Source organism: Perognathus longimembris, chromosome 7 (genome assembly GCF_023159225.1).
Source record: "Perognathus longimembris pacificus isolate PPM17 chromosome 7, ASM2315922v1, whole genome shotgun sequence".
Taxonomy (NCBI): domain Eukaryota; kingdom Metazoa; phylum Chordata; class Mammalia; order Rodentia; family Heteromyidae; genus Perognathus; species Perognathus longimembris.
Genome location: NC_063167.1, coordinates 63,099,513 through 63,119,641, shown reverse-complemented (window position 1 = coordinate 63,119,641; position 20,129 = coordinate 63,099,513). Strand labels below are relative to the sequence as shown.

The 20,129-nt window shown below is 35.8% G+C and overlaps 1 protein-coding gene and 1 non-coding gene across 2 annotated transcripts in view; both read left to right on the top strand.

The window, feature by feature from the left end:
• The first annotated feature begins 250 nt into the window (after positions 1-250).
• LOC125355862 lies at positions 251-357 on the top strand. Its single transcript, XR_007211783.1, has one exon. It is a non-coding gene; the product is annotated as a U6 spliceosomal RNA (small nuclear RNA).
• Positions 358-2,711: 2,354 nt separating this feature from the next.
• Col24a1 (collagen type XXIV alpha 1 chain) overlaps positions 2,712-20,129 on the top strand; it is a 265,766-nt gene continuing 248,348 nt past the window's right edge. The window contains exons 1-4 of the mRNA XM_048352139.1: positions 2,712-2,763; positions 3,488-4,860; positions 15,040-15,093; positions 17,984-18,037. Coding sequence (XP_048208096.1) covers positions 2,712-2,763; positions 3,488-4,860; positions 15,040-15,093; positions 17,984-18,037 — 1,533 coding nt within the window. The remainder of the gene's footprint in view (positions 2,764-3,487; positions 4,861-15,039; positions 15,094-17,983; positions 18,038-20,129) is intronic.

Below are 20,129 nucleotides of genomic sequence, written 5' to 3'. Positions count from 1 at the left end.
TGAGAATTAACATTCAAAGTTGGCATATCAAATAAAATAACTATAATGATGTTCAATAATGAAACAGTAGAGTATAAACTAAAAAAATCTCCCACGGACTAATATTAGATTGTACATAGAGTACAAAAGGGTTAAAAGGGGAGGAAGAGAAAATATAACTTAAAGGAAAGAAGTAATCGAGCTGGAAGTGTGACTCAAGTGGTAAAGCACCAATAGTGAAGTATACAGATATGCTAAAAGAAAGACTAGAGTTCTCGCTTCGGCAGCACATACACTAAAATTGGAACGATACAGAGAAGATTAGCATGGCCCCTGTGCAAGGATGACACGCAAATTCGTGAAGCGTTCCATTTTTTTTCCTGAAGAATTGGTTGATTATAAGTCTTGTGCTCATGACTGGGTCTATGAGTAGAAGTGGACACAGCAGGGGTCCTCGTCACCTTTAGCAATGCCTGAGTTCCTGGACCCAGCTTTCCATTTCACTGAGAGAATGATATGATGGAACTTTTCTAAAGCATATTTGCCAATAAAGCCTTTGGAACTCGGAAAAAAAAATCAATAAGAGAAAGACTAGAGGCATTATTTATAATTTTAAAGGTAAACTTTAGATTAAAATTCAAACCTTTCTAAATCTCAAAAAACACTTACACAGGGCTGGGGATATAGCCTAGTGGCAAGAGTGCCTGCCTCGGATACACGAGACCCTAGGTTCAATTCCCCAGCACCACACATACAGAAAACGGCCAGAAGCGGCGCTGTGGCTCAAGTGGCAGAGTGCTAGCCTTGAGCGGGAAGAAGCCAGGGACAGTGCTCAGGCCCTGAGTCCAAGGCCCAGGACAGGCCAAAAAAAACACACAAAATCCAAGTCCTGTCAAAATGAAAGACTGAATAAAAGTGGTAAAAATAGTACAACCTGGAAAGATAAAACAAAACATGTTAATAAATGTAAGTATGATTATAGATCCAAAGAAAAATTCTAGATTGTATTATTGAAACAATTCTGATACAGTTCACTTCATCTAAATTGTTTTAAAATGGGTGATAAAAAATCCTGTTTAAAAATGTCTCAGATAAGTAGAAGCAAAAATAATGTTGAAGGAAAGGAGCTTAATCTGTTACCTTCAGGTACCAGAATCCTAAAAATGTAATAAACTAGAGATAGGTCTTTTATCATTGGAAAAAGTACACTATCCCCCAAAATATGTGTTTTATGATAATCTATTTGTAAAAACCATCACATCAATATTCTTAAAGACTACATAGGATAAAAGGCTAAGTAGATACTCTACTATTCCTGAAGAGATTCTTTTTACCTCTCAGCCTGTGACAGAATAAATGCATTAAAAACAAAGATATAAGTACAGTGAAGCATGAGTAAGAGTGTGCATTGCATTCTTCCCCTGATACACCTATTGGAATGCTTATCAAGCACTGAAGTTGACCAGTTATTAAACTAAATGGGTTTTAAAAATGCAAATTAAATGAGATACAATTATCTGATCACATGCTATTAAGTTAGATTTTAAATAGCAAAATCAGAAACCCCAAATAATTTCCTACTAGAAATTTAAAACATTTAAAAGTCTAAAGGAATGCACAGAAATCATTTCTAGAAAGCAGCAGAAATGAAAATACCACATGGAATGCCACTAAAGCAGTATTCGGGAAATATTTTTAGCTTAAATGACTTCACTGTAAAAGAAGAAAGAACAACAAACAACTAAGCAATGAGAAAGTAGAAAAAGAAATAAATCAAAAGAAAATAGGAAAAAATATGAAGATAAAGCTGGCACTAGCAAATGATAGAAGAATATAATAGAAAAAATTCAAAAGCTATGTGTATGTGTGCGCATGTGCACTAGTTTGGGGCTTGAGCTCAGGTGCTATCCCTACATTTTTTGTGCTCAAGGCTAGCACTCTGCCATTTGAGCCACAGTTCCACTTCCTGGCTTTTTGATGTTTAATTGGAGCTAAGAATCTCTCTCATAGACTTTCTTTTCCAACTTGAGCTGGCTTCAGAAAAAATCCTCAGATCATATAGATTTTGAAAGGACTCAGCTTTGTTGGTTAGTTTTATATGATTCCACCAGTGAATAGGATATCTGAGCAAGTTCTGATTGGAGGAACTCATTCAATCAGAAATTATACCAAGGCAGATCCTGTCCAATAATCAGTCAGATAGAATCTGTCTTTTACAAACTGTTTGAATGATGGAGACAGCAATACACTACTGAAAAAATACAATGAGCAGTAAATTTTAAAAAATCCCATATCATATAAAATACATGTTGTCCATGGGGCAAGGAGGAGAGCAAAGATGTGGGCACTCTGAAGTCCAATGGAGACATAAATGTGGCTATGACTATGTCAGACACAGGAGGGCCTTGCATGTTCCTGTTTGGAACCTTAGAGAAGTTCATGGAGCCTGCAGCCCTACCACTGCCTCCATGAATCAGCTAATCAGCCATTTCATAGTGGCTATCAGATACAGATTAGAAGGCTTTGTTATATAGTAAAAACAGTCATTCCATAGTAACTACTGAAAAACAGTCTATAAATTGAAGAAAAATTGTTGTTGAGGTTTGGCCCTGGTGGCTCATGCCTATAGTACCAGCTATGCATGATGCAGAAATCTGAAGATAGCCATCCTGGGCAGAAAACTCTAGAAGACCCTACATTCAATTAACTAGCCAAGAAGCCAGGCTGGAGGCATGACTCAAGTACTAGCGTATCAGCCCATGAGCAAAATTGTCCAGCAAGAAAGCTAGTCCCTGAGTTCAAGCCCCAGTACTAACATACACACTCATATTCACATACACACACATACACACACACACACACACACACACACACACACACCTTGTTATAGGGACTAGAAAAAAAATTGAAAATAGAAAAAAGCTATGGTGCTAACTTAAAAAATGAATTTAAATTATCTTGCCCAGTAATAATCCAAGGATTTGAGTATTTTAAATATGGTACACATAGCCATCTCCTATGAGATTTAAAAATTCTCAAGTTAGAGGGGAAAAACTAAAGTTTAAAACATAAGCTTAATTAAAAAGGGTTACAAATTAACTTTTGTTAAATATGACCTCCAGTTTCTTTATAAGACAGGTGATATTAAATTTTGTTATAAATTTAAGGTAAATAGCATCTTAGAATCTGAACATATGATGCATTGGAATAATAGGAGTCTTATCACCTTGTTAAATGGGAAAAAGAGAACTAAACTTATTTTTAATTAAAATTTGGGTAAGGAGATATTGCTGCATATGCCCTCATGGTCATACAGTTTATTTCCATTATTGAGTGCATCTTTCTTTCTTTTACCTCTTATTGCCTGAAACCTAGTTGTTGATAGAACATGCTTGTTATAGAGATTACTATTAATACAAGGGAGATTTCTTATACTCAAACATTTATATGAACATCTGAATGCAATACAGTAATACTTTTTTTCTTTTTCCCCCCTTTTAATTTCCAGGCATAGATATTCTTCACCAACTAGGCCTTGGAGGCAAAGATGTAAGCTACTCATCTTCAGAGACATCTGTGGCATCAACATCTACACCATTACCTCAGGGCATCCACTTAACAGAATCAGGTGTCAGTTTAAAAAACGATGCTTATATTGAATCACCTCTCATAAACATTTTACCTGCCAATTTAGGACAGCCATTTACAATTTTAATTGGGCTACAGTCACATAGAGTGAACAATGCATTTCTCTTCAGCATCCGGAATAAAAATAGGCTGCAATTAGGGGTACAATTACTACCTAAGAAATTAATGGTACATATTGGAGGGAAACAGTCTGTGTTTTTCAACTACAGCGTTCATGATGAGCAATGGCACTCATTTGCAATTACTATTAAAAACCGAACGGTCTCAATGTTTGTTGAGTGTGGAAAGGACTACTTTAGCAGAGAGACTGTGTCAGATGTTCAGTCCTTCGATGCTAAAAGTGTGTTTACCTTAGGAAGTATGCATAATAATTCTGTCCATTTTGAAGGAATAATATGTCAGTTGGATGTTATTCCATCTATGGAGGTATCTTCTGACTACTGCAGCTATGTGAAACAGCAGTGCCGGCCAGCAGACAAACTGCAGCCTGAAACTCACCTTTCGCATAGAACTGTCTTACCAGCTAAGACAACTGGACACCCTCTCCTGACCAAAGGACTTGCTGAAAAAGAAATGTCCAAGAATCCATTCACTAAAGGCAAAAGCATTCTAAGTGTCATAAATAATGCTTCTGCAATAGGGCATGAAGGCTGGGAACACCATATAGCAAGCTCCCAGTTCACTTCTCTCCATTCAGCAAATGTCTCTGCTGTGGATCATACAAACTACAAGATTCAAACCAAAGAAATCCTTACTGAAGCTCAGACTCAGACAAATTCAAGCCCCTCAATGACCCACCAGAGCCTCAGTGAGGCAAGAATCAATACTGAGGAAAAATTCAGTTCGCTCTTACACGTGCCAGACAATGCCACCCAACATTATGATAAAGTAGCTGGTCTGTCATTGCTTAAGGATATGTCATCTAGTTTTCCACGTACAAATCAGGATATGATTACTAGTCTCAAGAAGGCTATAAGAGCAAATCTACACACCAACGAACTCATAGAAATGGAACGGATTCTAAATGCTAGCTTATATAGAGTCAGAAATGAGTCACCTGTGGATAATCACCTCGATGGAAGGAAGGAAGGTGAATTGTATCCGGATTCTACTACTCATCCGGATGGAAATAGCTATGATGCTGAGCTCTATGATTATTATTATTATGAGGATCTTAATACAATGCTGGAAATGGAGTATCTGAGAGGGCCTAAAGGGGATCCTGGACCTCCTGTAAGTTATTTTTTTCCTTTTTTCCACTATGTCTAAACGTACTAAATTATAATATGTTTCAAAAAGAGTTCTCCAGACTCTACAATAGAGATTTACATCAGACCTATCACAGAAGCGAGTCCTGGCACAGTGAGAGGCTTTATAGTTGTTCTAACACATCTGTCAGTGTGTGCACTGTACTTCTTCATTTTGTTAATTTGCAGGCTGAAAACATTTACTTAATTCTGGGAAAACTTTGTGTTTTTCCTGTTCTGTTGAAATCAAATCAAGAATTAACTACAAAATACAGACCAATTTTTTGTTGTTGTTTAGTTTGTTTTCTGCCAGTCATGGGGCTTGAACTCAGGGCCTGAGCACCGTCCCTGGCTTCTTTTTGCTCAAGGCTAGCACTCTACCACTTGAGTCACAGTGCCATGTCTGGCTTTTCGTATATATGTGGTAATGAGGAACTGAACCCAGACCTTCATGTATACGAGGCGAGCACTTTACCACTAGGCCATATTCCCAGCCACCCACAGACCAATTTTTTAAACAAAAATCTAAAACATAGTCTTAATGTATAATTATGGTATGATAATATACAAAAGTTATGGTAAAAGCTTATATTTCAAGCAATGTGCTGGATTTAATATGATATGCCTAGGATCCTACCTATGAGGGAGGCCATAGGTAGGAGGTTCTTTATCTGAGGCTGTTCCCCTGACACAAATAAGACACTACATTAAAAAAAATAATAACTGGGGCTGGGGATATAGCCTAGTGGCAAGAGTGCCTGCCTCGGATACACGAGGCCCTAGGTTCGATTCCCCAGCACCACATATACAGAAAACGGCCAGAAGTGGCGCTGTGGCTCAAGTGGCAGAGTGCTAGCCTTGAGCGGGAAGAAGCCAGGGACAGTGCTCAGGCCCTGAGTCCAAGGCCCAGGACTGGCAAAAAAAATAATAATAATAATAATAACTAAATGAAAAAGACTTGGGTGGGTTGTTGCTCAATGCTGGAGGCCCTGCCTAGGAAACACAAAGGCCTGATTTTGTATTATAATATTGGGTACAGCAGTATTATCAAAGGAAAAAGTTATGGTAGACTACAGAAAAAATACATGTAAATTCACCAATTAACTCATTCCTTCAGCAAAGTACTATCAAATGGATTAACATAAGTTATAAAGTTTATTTTATATAGAGATTATTTTGTAAGTAATCCGTAACTGAAAAAATGGGGCATTATTCTTCTTTGACATATTTTATTTTCATAATTAGTAATATGTCTCATTATGTCTAAAATAATATAATCAATTAAAACTGAAGAATTAATAGAGGCTCCACCTATCTGTAACACAAAATTAGCCAATCCAGGTGGATCACACCTATAATGACAGTTATGTAGGAGAGATAGGTAGGAAAATCTCAGTAGAATCCTAGCCCCAGTGAAAGAGAGCATCAGATTATTTTATAACTAAGCCAAAAAGGACTGGAAACATGGCTTAAGTGGTAGAGCATTTGCCTAGCAAGCATTTGACTTTAAACTCCATTACTGCAGAAACAAAATAAAACAAAACAACTCCCAACAATCACAGCCAGTCAGACCGATTCTGGAAACAAACAAAAGTAGTTTCATTAATGCAATAAAAACCAAAACACTTACTTAAAAATACATAAAGTATGCCAGGTGCTCATGGTTCACTCTTGTAATCCTAAATATTCAGGAGGCTAAGATCTGAGGATTGTGGTTCAAAGCCAGCCCAGGCAGGAAAGTCTGAGAGACTCTTATTTCCAATTAACCACCGGAAACCTGGAAATTGTGCTACAGCTCAAAGTGGTAGAGCACTAGCCTTGACAAAAAAGGCTCAGAGACAGTGCCTAGGCCCAGAGTCTAAGCCCCACAACTGACCAACAACAAAAAAAGAAAAAAAAGAAAAATATATATGTATGTATGATATTATAAATGGAACTTTTCAGCTCAGAGTTTCTTTTGTTTTGTAAGTACAATTAGAGATCAACATTTTAAAATTTATAAAAAATACTTTTAAAATAATTTAATGACATTGAAAATCACTGCATGGAAATGTTTGCTTTTCCATTTATATTTGTTTTCAAATATTACCCACAATTACCAATATAATGTAATAATGTTGAGCCAATGGGTAGGTCATATTAAAAAAGAGTCATAGGAACCATTTAATTTCTTCAGAAACACCAATGTGATGAAAATAAGTATTAATCTCTTCTGTGAATTCTAATATGTTTATTCAGTTTTGGTAGGTGAAGTAGTATTGTACTCTACAGATATGTACTTAGTCACTACTATGCACAAGGAAAGAATCTGAAGTATATACCACAGTCATTGTTCAAAGAGAACTTACATTTTAATAAGGGTGATAAAGGAAGTACACTTATAACTATGTTTCATGGGAAACATTTCAAAATACTAATATGGGCATTGAATTTTTGGATGAACCCCCCAAAAACATTGACAACAGAAGCAAAAATGAATAAATGGGATTATATCAAACTAATTAACAGAGTTACCTTACAGAATAGGAGAAATATCCAGAATTCATAAGGGACTACTCAAAACAGATAAGACCCTAAAAGACAACCTTATTTCCAATGAGCAAATAATCTAGACAGTTCTTCAAAGAAGATAAAAATGTCCATCAATGTCATTGTGTGTGTGTGTGTGTGTGTGTGTGTGTGTGTGTGTGTGTGTGCGCGCGCGAGGGTAGGTGTGTTCTATGCATATATGTTTATTCTTCTAGAGTCATTTCTGTTTAATTGTTCATTTTTATTCTTCTTTTACTTTATATTTGGAGAATTTTCTCCCTTATCCTGTTTCTTTCCTTCTATTAATTTTTGGATTGATTAGTTGTTCTACCTCCCTCACTGTGATTCTGAGGCTTGAACTCATAGCCTAGAGCTCTTGCTCAGTCTTTTATGCTTTTGGATGTCACAGTACTACTTTAGCTGCACCTCCAGTACTGTTCTGTAAAGATCTTGATGTGCATCTTTATCTTAATATTGGAGCTAGATCTACCTTTTCATGTAAGAAATTATTGCTATAAACTCCCTCCTTGAAATTTTGATAATAGCCTGCTGATCATTCAAAAGAGTAGCCTGCAATTGCCATTTTTGTATGTATTTTCTATAGTTTTTCTTGCTATTGATTTTTATTCCATTATGTCTTCTAAAATATAAGATGTTCTTTCAATTTTCTTCAGGTTTTATGCCTTGTGTTATGTCCTAAAATATGATCTACTTTGGAGAAAATTCTATGGATTGATGAGTATGTGTGTTCTATAGGAGTTGCTTGAAATATTCTACAGATGTCTGATAATTCCATTTGATCCATAGTATTATTTACCTATGAAATTTCTTTGCTGATTTTTAATCTAGAAGACCTACCTATTGGTGTGTATGGTATATTGAAGTCACCTACTATTATTGTGTTAACGTATCAGGTTTTTTTGTTCAGTAGTGTTTGTATTATAATGTTGGGTACATCAATGTTTAGTACATATATGATTGCAACTGTCATATACTCTCCATGGATTGTTCCTTTTATCAATGTAAAATGGCTCTCTAATTTTGGCTTCATGTTTGTTTTGTTAGAAATCAGTAAACTACTCCTACTTCCTTGTAGTGTTGATTTTCTTGGTATGGCTTTTTCTATCCTTTCACTTTGTCAGTGAGGTATGTTTCTTGTAGGAACAAATACTTGGTCTTGTTTTTCAGTCCAATCTGACAGCCTATGTCTTTTGATTGGAAAATTGAGACTATTAACATCCAGAAAGTGTTGCTGGAATGTATGAAGTAAATTCTGTCACTATACTGACTTTGGTTGATTCTTTCTTAGTCCTTGCTTTCTACTTTTCTAGTGAAACTTTTCTTTTTTCCTGAATAATTACTTATATATTGTCTAAATGATATACAGAGGGGTTACAGTTTCATACATAAGGCAGTGGGTACATTTCTTGTACAATTTGTTACCTCCTCCCTCTTTTCCCCCCGGTTGTATTTATGTTCCTCCTTTTGGTGTGGTAGTACTGCTGAAGTGTATCTTCTGCAGTGATGTTCTACTACTGTATTGAGATCTCTCAGTTATTGTTTATCACAGAAGCCGTTCATTTCTCCCCCAGTTTTGAAGTATAGCTTTGCTGGGTCTCTTGTAGTTCCTAGTGTTAAGGATACTGCTGTATATGTGCATATAGTTGGACTTCACAAAGGTGAGTTGTTGGCTTCAGGGCTGCAGTCACTTTACCATCTTCCCTTCTTTGTGTACTTGGAACTGTTGGTTGCCATAAGGACCTTTGTCCATTGTGAGCTAGGCAGGTGTATTCTCCTGGCTCTATATCCCCAGAAGCAGCAACTACCCAAGTCTTAAGTGTTTCCCAAATGTATTGAAATGTATTGGATTGGCGGGGGGGGGGGGGGGGGGGGGGCGGGGAAACAAACAGATATGGTTTGTGTGTGTGTGTGTGTGTGTGTGTGTGTATGTGTGTGTGTGTGTGTTTACAGTGTGATACAGGATTTGTAGAACAAGTTTAGAAAAATTTCCTTTCACTGTTTGGAATATTTGAGGAATATTAGTTGTAGTAGTTCTGTAATAGTTTAGTAGAATTAGCAGCAAAGCTACCAGGTCATTGTGTTGTTAATTTTTTTAAATTAATTATGTATTCTATTACTCATTGCTCAAATATTCCAATGTTTTATCTCTCCATGGTTGATTTTCTAGGTCATGGTTTCCAGATAGCTAATCATTTCTTCTAAGATTTACAATTTGTTCCAAATAGTCCCCCCTGAGCTGTTTTATTTCTAAGGTTTCAATTGTGATGTATTTTATTCTTACTAATTCTGATATCCATTAAACTTGTTAGGTTCTGCTTCTTTTTTCTGATAGTCTTTTAAGTTGAAGTTGATTTTCATTATATAAAAGTTTATTTCCTATAACAAAGTTTATTTCTTCAGACAACTTTGAACATATTTGTGATGGTGTCAATTATGTTGATAGACTGTCATTGTGGTTGCTTCTTAATTTTGTGTGAATTCATTTGTATTACATCCACATTCCTTTATTGGTTTTAAATTGCATTTAACCAGTTTTTGTTGCTTTTTACATGCCTTTCAAATATTCTTTAAACTCATCTGGTTCACATTTCAAAACCTGAATGTTCTTTTTTATCCTTCTTTGGCAGGTCAACCCTTTATCTCTCATAATTCTTTTTGTCAACTCTTTTTGAAGAGAAGTGTCCTGTGGAAGTTCTTTGATAATATAGTAAACTATGTGATTCAACTCTTTCTGTATTGCCTGAAGTAATTGCCCATTTCACAAATGACTTACACCTGGCCTAAATTTATGTTTCTATCTTCCTATAGATATTTCTTCCCAGTATCCATGCATAGATTCCACACTGGTTAAATTATACTTCTTATGTTTTTAAATAAAGGCAGCCCTTCCTGGCCTTTTTGTTTCAGAATAGTATAGGAAAATCACAAGGGAAATCAAATTTAGATTGCTGCCTTTAACATCATCTTACTGTACTTCTTTTGACCTTTCAATGTCTCTTCTCATTTCCATGTAGAATTTGTTGTGAATCTGTGTATCACATGCCTTTGAGAATTGATATTATAATTACATTTTTCCTTTCTTTTAACCCTTTTCAAAGCCAGAAGTCCTCTATGATTAAATGTGGTTATAGATCATGATAATGACAAGTTCTTCTTCCATTCTACCTTCCTTATTCTTGGTTCTTTGAAAGCAGAACTTCATTGGGTCATAATTACTTCTGTAGCCTCCCATTCCCTTAAATGTCATCATAGTTACCAAAGGAGCATTAAAATGCATTTTAGACTGATAAACATTTAGATATGTGTATATCCTACCCAAGGAAGGTTGGAAGTTTTATTTTTGTTTGTTTTGTTTTTGGTCATTTCTTACTATATTTCCATACTCTGATGTATTTTAGGACTTAGAAGTTATACTTCATATTTGGTGGTTTGTGGTTGTGGTCCTTTCCTTATTTTATTTAAGATAGTCTTTCATCCTTTTGGTGTTTTTTTTCCTTGTTTCCAGTGAGCTTTCAAGGAGAAGGGATTATATGAAAAAAATGCTCATCCTATTTCATTCTTACCCAAATCCTTTACTGATTTTTTTTTTTTTGGCCAGTCCTGGAGCTTGAACTCAGGGCCTGAGCACTGTCCCTGGCTTCTTTTTGTTCAAGGCTAGCACTCTACCACTTGAGCCACAGCGCCACCTCTGGCCTTTTCTATATATGTGGTGCTGAGGAATCGAACCCAGGGGCTTCATGTATATGAGGCAAGCACTCTTGCCATTAGGCCGTATTCCCAGCCCTTTACTGATTTTCTAAATTTAAAAAAAAATCACATAATTTACTTTAATCCTTCATAAGAACAATATTAAAGCATTTAGAATAAACTAAAATCTCTGCATATGTCCTACCCAATATATAGAATAATATCCTTTCTTACCTACACAACTTCATCTTTCTCTGTTTTGTTTTAGTTCATGAATAAGAGTCTAACTTGTTTATTTTATTTAAGTTTGATCCTGCTCTCATTCACTCACTCATTCATTCATTCATTCATTTTTGCTGGTCCTGGTGCTTGAATGCAGAGCCTGAGTACAGCCCCCAACTCTCTTTGTGCTCAAGGATAGCACTCTACCATTTGTGACATTTTCTGAGTAGTTCATTGAGATCAGAGTCTCACCAACTTCCCTGCCTGGGCTGGCTTCAAATCATGATCCTCAGATCTCAGCCTCCAGAGGAGCAACACTTATTATGTTTTGAAGTTTTATTTTCTCTCATTTCAATTCATCTTTTAGGTTTAATTTAACATTTCTTTAAGAAAGCATCACCAGATATTAAAACATAAATTAGGTTTACACATCAATTTCTCTCAGTTATTTGTTATTTTCTTCATGTCACTAAGCATAATTTATAATAACATGTTCATCTATTAATGTATCTCTCTTTTTTTTTCTTTTGTACCATTTTTAGGGCTTGAACTTAGAGGCTGAGCGTTTATGCTCAAGGCTAGTGCTCTACCACTTGATTCATAGCCCAACTTTTGGCTTTTTTAGTAGTTAATTGAAGATAAGAATCTCATGGACTTTCATGCCTGGGCTGGCTTCAAATTGTGATGCCCAGATTTCAATCTTCAGAGTAGCTAGGATTTCAGGTGTGGGTCATCAGCTCTGTCTAAAATGTGTGTCTTATTTAGACTATAAACTCCAAAAGGCAAGGAACTTTATGTTTACTGAGTGAGTGAATGGATTGCAAAATATAAAACTCGGTACTTTTAAAAATAGCTGACTAATAATCACTAACATTTCAAAGAGCTGGTCTAGAGAATACATTTTTCCTGACTCACATTTTTTTGAGTAATAATAATACATAACTAACCTTTATTAAGAGTTTGGTGTTACTCATGCATACCCTTCAAAAGTTAGTGAAACTATACTTTTCTGCCTACTACTATACACAAGAAAAGTTTATTTCTCATAGATCTAGAGACTATAAAGTCCAAGATCAAGAGGCTGGGAGATTCAGTGTCCACTTTGTAGATTGAGTCTATTTTCTGTGTCTTCATGCAATAAAAAGAACTCATTTAATTTTTATTACAAGGGTAATTCATGAGAGCATCATGTTCAGTAATTTACCATCTCACAAAGGTCTCAACCTCTCAACATTATCTTTGTGGTGAGGATTTCAGCATATGAAGTGTGAGGAGATCCAAACAAACATCATATCAAAATTTCTTCACTTTCCTTCTTTCTCTCTTTTGCTCACCCATCCCTTCCCTCATCTCTCTGATTCCTCCCTCTCACCCTCCTCCCTCCTTTCTTTTTTTTCTTTTAATTAGACAAGGCCTTACCATGTATACAAGGCTTACTCTGAATTCATTATCCACCTCGGACGGACCCACAACTCATGGTCCCCCTACCTAGCCTGAAATGATGAGAGTATAGGCATGTACCACCATACCAGACTTACTGCAATTTTGCCATGAATAGAACGGTACTTTCTTTTTTTCTTTTGTCAATTGTGGGGCTTGAACTCAGGGCTTGGGCATTGTCCCTGAGCTTTTTCACTCAAGTCTAGCATTCTACCACTTGAACCACAGCTCTACTTCTGGTTTTCTGGTGGTTAACTGGATATAAGAGTCTCACAGAATTTCTTGCCCATTCTGGTTTTGAACCATGATCTGAAAATCACAGCCCCCGGGTAGCTAGGATTACAGGCGTGAGCCACCAGCATCCATCTAGTGCTTTCTTTTGAGATAAAGGAGTTTATCCAGTCATTAAAACAAATTAAAGATTTTTTTTAAAAGCTTTAATTTTTATTTCCAATTTGTCCTCCATAGTCTTATTTTGGGGAACTAAAACTCAAATTAATGGTTGTTAAATTTGGATTCTAACAAGTAGAAGTGATTAGAAAAGGAATATTTTTGACAATAAGTGAGTTATTTTTAAATGGAAGCTGCTGATACAATAAAGGTTATTAAAGCATTTAAACAGCTCATGAAGGAGAATGCTCTCAGACTGGAGTTGAAATAAAAGTCTCACTATTTACAAATGCATGAAATTTCATCAGGTTTGGAAGTACAATAAGAATAAGCAACTGAAGGAAAATTGAGCAGTTTGAAATATATGATGAATACCAGAAAACTACAAATAACTGGGATATCATCAATAGAGAAAATGTTAGGGAGGAGTTAACATTAAGCAGAAAAAATGAGAAAAAGCTACATAGTTATTGTTTTTAATAGAATTTATTTATTTCTCCCTGGTAATTTTAATTGAAAGTGATCTTTTCTTAGCAATTCATGGTTCTCTGAAACTTTCCTTTGCTAAAGATTAAACTGTATGAAATCACAATTGTATATTTTTTAAAAATGGTTAGAGCCAGACACCAGTGGCTCATATCTGTCATACAAGCTACTCAGGAGGCTGGAAACTGAGGATCATGGTTCGTTCAAAGCCAGCCTGAGCAAGAAAATTCCTAAGTTTCTTGCCTTGAATTAACCACAAAAAAGCTGTAAGTGGAGCTGTGGTTCAAATGGTAGGAGCACTAGTCTTGAGTGAAGAAGCTCAGGACAGTGCCCAGGCCTGGACTGGCACACATGCATATGCACACACACACACACACACACACATTACACGTTAACAAGTACATGTGGGTCAGTCTTCCTTTTACTAGTATAGATATATAGACACTAGAAATCAAGTGCATTAGGTCACAGAACATTCATGAGCCTAATTTCAAAGCTTATAGTATTCTTGTTGTAATAATGAATGAATGAATATTTGTTAAATGAAATGTGCATAGACACTGTATGGATGTAAAGAATAAAGCCATATCTGCAGAGTGCTCATCAACAGTAAAAAGAATAAACTGATGAATGCATGTCCAACTACATCACATGTGAACATTTATTCCTATGTAGTTGATTACTAAAGTAGAAATGCAAATTCAAAGCACCATTAAAAGAAGCAAAGAAGTAGTTTCCTATTTCTAATCTGATATATTTAAAAAAACATATAAAGAACTCAGAGCATTTTAACAACTGATCAGTTTTTGCTTTCTTACTTTGTTTTATAAATCATTTCACTTTATGAATGACCTCCTAGTGTACTACATTTGGCATAGTGCACATTTATTAGCACATATACAAGAAGGATTTCATTATAATGAGTTAACACATCACATAGGTCTTAGTTATAGTTCCTATAAAAGATGATAAAATGGCCAGTGCTTTCATTTTTCAAGGCGAATCTCCTTTTGAAATGTGTTTGGGTGGGGGGAAAAACTGCCCTTGGTCTCCAAACCCTCAACTGAAATTCTCCTCCATAATAAAAGTAAATTAAGGTAAAAATCACCCACAAAACTACTAGTTATGGTCTCTGTAAAAACCAGATAGAGTGGCTGTAACCATAAGTCCAAGATGTCCCGCTGTCATTACTGGCCAGATTAAAGGTAGACAGTAAAGTTTCAACTCACTCCTACTGATTTGGATGAGGGAGATTGATGCTACTTTAAATCATTTTCAGCTGGAGACTGAGAATTGAAAAAGAGTTCTTAGACTGGAAATATTCTTAAAATTTGTGAGGAAAAAAATGTGTCTCCTATCATGTCTAATGTGTTAATATTTGTTTTCTAAGGGTCCACCTGGTCCAGCAGGTATCCCGGGTCTGTCAGGCAAAAGAGGTCCACGGGTAAGTAAAATGTGCCCCATTTCCCACTGGCTGTTTTTCTACAATTGTACAATGTGTACTTCCTCTGGAAATCTGCCTGGATCAAACTTAGCTCTAACTTCACAAGTTTAAGAGAAGCTTAAGAACATGTTCAAGTTTTGTTCATTTGAGTGTAAAAGAGCCAGCCAAAGAATCTCTCAAAAACTCCAAAGACAAATCAACACATTTGCAGAGGAGTAGCTGTTCTGGTGCTACTTGTAACATTATTCTTAGTTATATAGTGATCTCAGTAGTCTAAAGTAAGATTCATTGCGGGAAGGCAAGGATGTTGGGCTTCTTTAACATAGTGCATTACTGGATTATGTAGTGGAAACTTCTCGAACTATTGAGTAAGGAAAAAAATTGCCTTGAAAAAAGCTGCTGTGAGGATCAACAGTAGTTTTTCACATTACACAGGTCCAAGAAAAGATTTATTGCTATCTTAGTATTAGTTTGTTTCAAGACTTAAAGTGTGGATTTTTAAAATTTTGGTACTGGGATTTGAACTCTTGACCTCTTTTTTTCCTGAGCTTTTTGCCACTGCAAATGCAGATCTTTTATTAAGGAAAGTAATCAATCAACTAGGAAAAGAATCGTGTGTTATAAAGACAGTTGTAATGGTTTTTAAGTGTAATTCACTCTCTCTTGTCAAGACTTTTTACCACATAAACCATTTGAAGCAAAATCACCCTTAAAGTATTATATAAAGTTTTCTGTACACACAAAATTATTCTTATGCCCTTGCAACCTAGAAAACTTACTGGGCTTGAGTTGTTCAATTAAAAAAATTAGTTGATGAGCTACTACAATCCTCCTATATCCCTTCTTATTCTTGCTCATTCTCCTGTAGCACTGAAAATGTTTCCATCCACTTTCAGAGGAGACAGTGGTAATGTGTATGTTTCTCAGAGGAGACAGTGGTAGTGTGTGTGTGTGTGTGTGTGTGTGTGTGTGTGTTTATGCATGTGTGCTGGTGCTTCAACTCAGGGCCTGGTCACTGTCCCTGTAGCTTCTTGGCTCAAGGCTAAGACTGTACCACTTGAGTGATAACTCCCCAATTTTGGGTGGTTAATTGGAGATAATGGTTTCATGGACTTTCTGTGCAGGCTGGCTTCTACCCTCCCTCCTCAGATCTCAACTTCCTTAGTATGCAGTATTGCAGATTGGAATCACTAGTGCCTGACATGGATCTTACTTTTTGAAAAACTGGCTCTATTTTTGCAATGATTCCTTTACCTTTCCACACCACAGCTGTTCTTTTCCAAGAGAATGGCTTTAGGGTTTTGATCTTTTTTATACTGATGATTCCTCAATGTCTTCTCTAATATCATCCTGATTTTATTTGCCCAATCTGTTTTTCCTTAAGAAAGAACAGGGGCTGGGGATATAGCCTAGTGGCAAGAGTGCCTGCCTCGGATACACGAGGCCCTAGGTTCTATTCCCCAGCACCACATATACAGAAAACGGCCAGAAGGGGCGCTGTGGCTCAGGTGGCAGAGTGCTAGCCTTGAGCGGGAAGAAGCCAGGGACAGTGCTCAGGCCCTGAGTCCAAGGCCCAGGACTGGCCAAAAAAAAAAAAAAAAAAAGAAAGAACAGTATGTTTCTCAAGGCTGGTTATTTCAATTGTATCCCTAATTTCATTCTCTCCAATCAATTATCTACTTTGAAAGTTACAACTTCATGTTTTTCCCTTAACTTTTATCCTATTCAGTAATGATTATCAAGGTATTCCCTTTATTAAAGTCCCAAAAACAGCTGGGTACTGGTGGCTCATGTCTATAATCCTAGCTACTCAGGAGGCTGAGATATGAGGATCCTGGTTTGAAGCCAGCCTGGACAAGAAAGTCTGTGAGGCTCTTATTTCCAATTAACCAGTAAAAAGCCAGAAGTGGAGCTGTGGCTCTAAGTGGTAGAGCACTAGCCTTGAGAAAAAAGTTCAGAGGCAGTACACAGACCCAGAGTTCAAGCCCCAGGACTGGCACACACACAAAAAAGTTCCAAACACAGGTATTAATGTTCCAAAAAGTTGTTGCTCTGGTTCATTTTAGCACTACTGAGCTTTGAGAAATATACCACCCAGGATTGTTACAAATATTAGCATGAGGATAGTTATTGGCACATAGTACTTAGAAAAATAATGCATTTTTCAATTGAGGTTATGTAATTTACTAGTGAAGTACAATCAAGTTGACAACTACTCATTAAAAGGTTAGTATATGCTGAGTACTATACCAGTCATTTAAGGAGAGATTGTTTCTAAGGATTTTAAAACCTAGTACATAAATTGCACATGTTATGAAGCACTTAAATATAAATGAAATTACACTGGGTTAGAAAAATTTAAGAAAAGTCCCCAAACACTATACAGTTATTTGACAAACAAATTATACTGTCAGATAGATATATTACTTCATACTTGGTATGAGCAGAATTTTAAAATGATAGAGTATCAGCTGAGACTTGAGAAAGGTTTGGGTAGGTGTCAGGGCAAGGTCCATGAAGAAAATGTTTATACCATTAGCAAAAATTCCAGTTCAGAAAGGATTGATATATGCTGAGAGCAGAATAACTACACAATTTCACTTGGTAAGGCTTCTGTGCACAGCGGGTAGGATTATTAAGCAAGGTTATGGCTGCAAATAGCTTGATGAACAGGGAGGGAATCTCCCAAAAGATGGAAAGCACAGTTTTATTCTGTGATTCTTACAGCAATCATCTTCAAGTCTGAAACATCTAACACATAATCATATAGAACATCAGGATATATTGAGTGAAATGATGTCACATTTATTTGAATTTCAAAATATATCTTGTTTATGTTGTTATTTGAATTTGTTTTTAAGATTAATCAGATCTTTGGGCTGTTTTTCAGGGCATACCAGGACCCCATGGAAATCCTGGGTTGCCTGGGTTACCAGGTCCAAAGGTGAGAGATTACTAATGGGATCATATAATTGTTCTGGCATTAAAAAAAAAGTCTTTAAGTTATTTTTTACAAGAATGTCATAATTAAATATTTCAGATGGATATTTTTAGCATGGCCTGTATTAGGAAACTCAATAAAAATGGCAACTTGACTAAAGTGAATGCAACATGATGCAATCAACAGCTCAGCAGTTGAGCAGATTCTAATATGTAACAATGTAACAAAGCAAACACTTAAGCAGACCCAAATCTATTTGGAATAAAAAAATGGTCATAGTTTATAGGAAATGGTTTGAATGGTTTCAAGTTTTACTATTATGTAATAAAGACATAAAGGTCAAGTCCCTAATTTTATTTTTTATTTATTTCTTTATTGTCAAAGTGAAGTACAGAGGGGTTACAGTTTCATATGTAAGGCAGTAAATACATTTCTTGTTCAACTTGTTACCTCCTCCCGCATCCCCCCCTCCTCCCCTTTTTCTTCCCTCTCCCCCATGAGTTGTTCAGTTGGTTTACACCAAATGGTTGTATAAGTATTTCTTTTGGAATCCTTTGTCTTTTTATCCTTTGTCTCTTGATTTTGGTATTCCCTTTCCCCTCCCTAGTTCTGATACGCGTATATACAATATCCAGGGTACTAAGATGAGATTTGTAGAGGTGATGTACAGAGAGGTTACAGTTATATAAGTCAGGTAATGAGTACATTTTTTTTAACTGTGTCAGTCCTTCCCTTGCAAGTCCTTAACTTTTACAGCTGGACATAGGGCACACATAGTCGTTGTCACCTGCAGATCACCTTTCTTTTAATGGGTTTATCTTAGCATCACAGAGACCTATATCCTTCTGAACACCCACCTCACTCTGATTTATTTCTATTTCTATATTTATTTTACTTTACTGTTTTGTGATAATGGACATTGAATCCACAGCTTTGCACAAGTTAGACAAGTGCTCTACCACTTAAGTGACCCCCTCAACCTTTCTGGTTTACTTAATTTTTTGAGACGAGTTCTTACTCCCTTTGCCCAGGATGTTCTCAAATTCTCTATCCTTCTGCTTCTACTTCAGAAAGAGCTAGGATTATAGTTTTCTGCCACCACATGTGGCTAAATTTATATTTGTAGTGAAAAAGTCAGATACCGATTAGTGGTAAAATCAGTTATGCCAAAATGTCTAGTGTTAAAATATAATAGTAGTACATAAAAACCTCAGAGATTAATTATGATTTAAATAATCTACATTAAATTAAGGCCATTTTAGTTTATAAATGCTGAGGAAATAAATATTTTCCCTGCTCCATGCTTCCTTAATATGTTCACACAAAAATACCTGTGAAGAAATTCAGAGCTAGAGATAGGAAGATTACTACAGAATTACTAGGTAAAGGTAAAATTAAACTTTTATTTAAAACTCAAAAAAAAAATACCTGTGAAGATGTCTATAGACTGAACAACTTTTTCTTGTGTGTATGAGAATGCATAGTTATATGATAGTATTATGATAGCTAACAATATGAAGATAGTTGCATGAGTATAGAAAAAAAGCATAAAAAATTTATGCCACCTGGCTTACTTTGAAAGATAGTACAGTAATAGAGAAATCATTATATATTTCACATGATTTTTACAGTTTCACCTATATGTATATATAAATATGTAAAATAAACACAATTTTGCCTCGTTTTTCTTCCTTATTGTACATGAAAATTATCAAAAGTCATTTTGTCACATGTCCAATCATTTGCCTGTTTCAGAGGAGGGCTCACCTGAATCTGTGGAAAGAAAGATATTAAAGAAATAGCACATTTAATGAATTTAACTGAAATGGGAAATCTTTAAAACACATTTGAATTAATGTGCTCTGCATAAATTATTAGAATTTGTAAGTTTTATAAGTGATGAAAGGATACACATAAAACATAGATGAATTTGTATTTGTGTCTAGCCCAGTGCCCAGAATGTGTTAGACACTGTATCAGACAGAATCAACAGACTGACACAGTATTAGTATTGATGCACTGGAATCATATGTTAAAAAGATACATCATTAAAATAAAAAGATACATACAGTATCTAATGCCTGACAAGTATCTT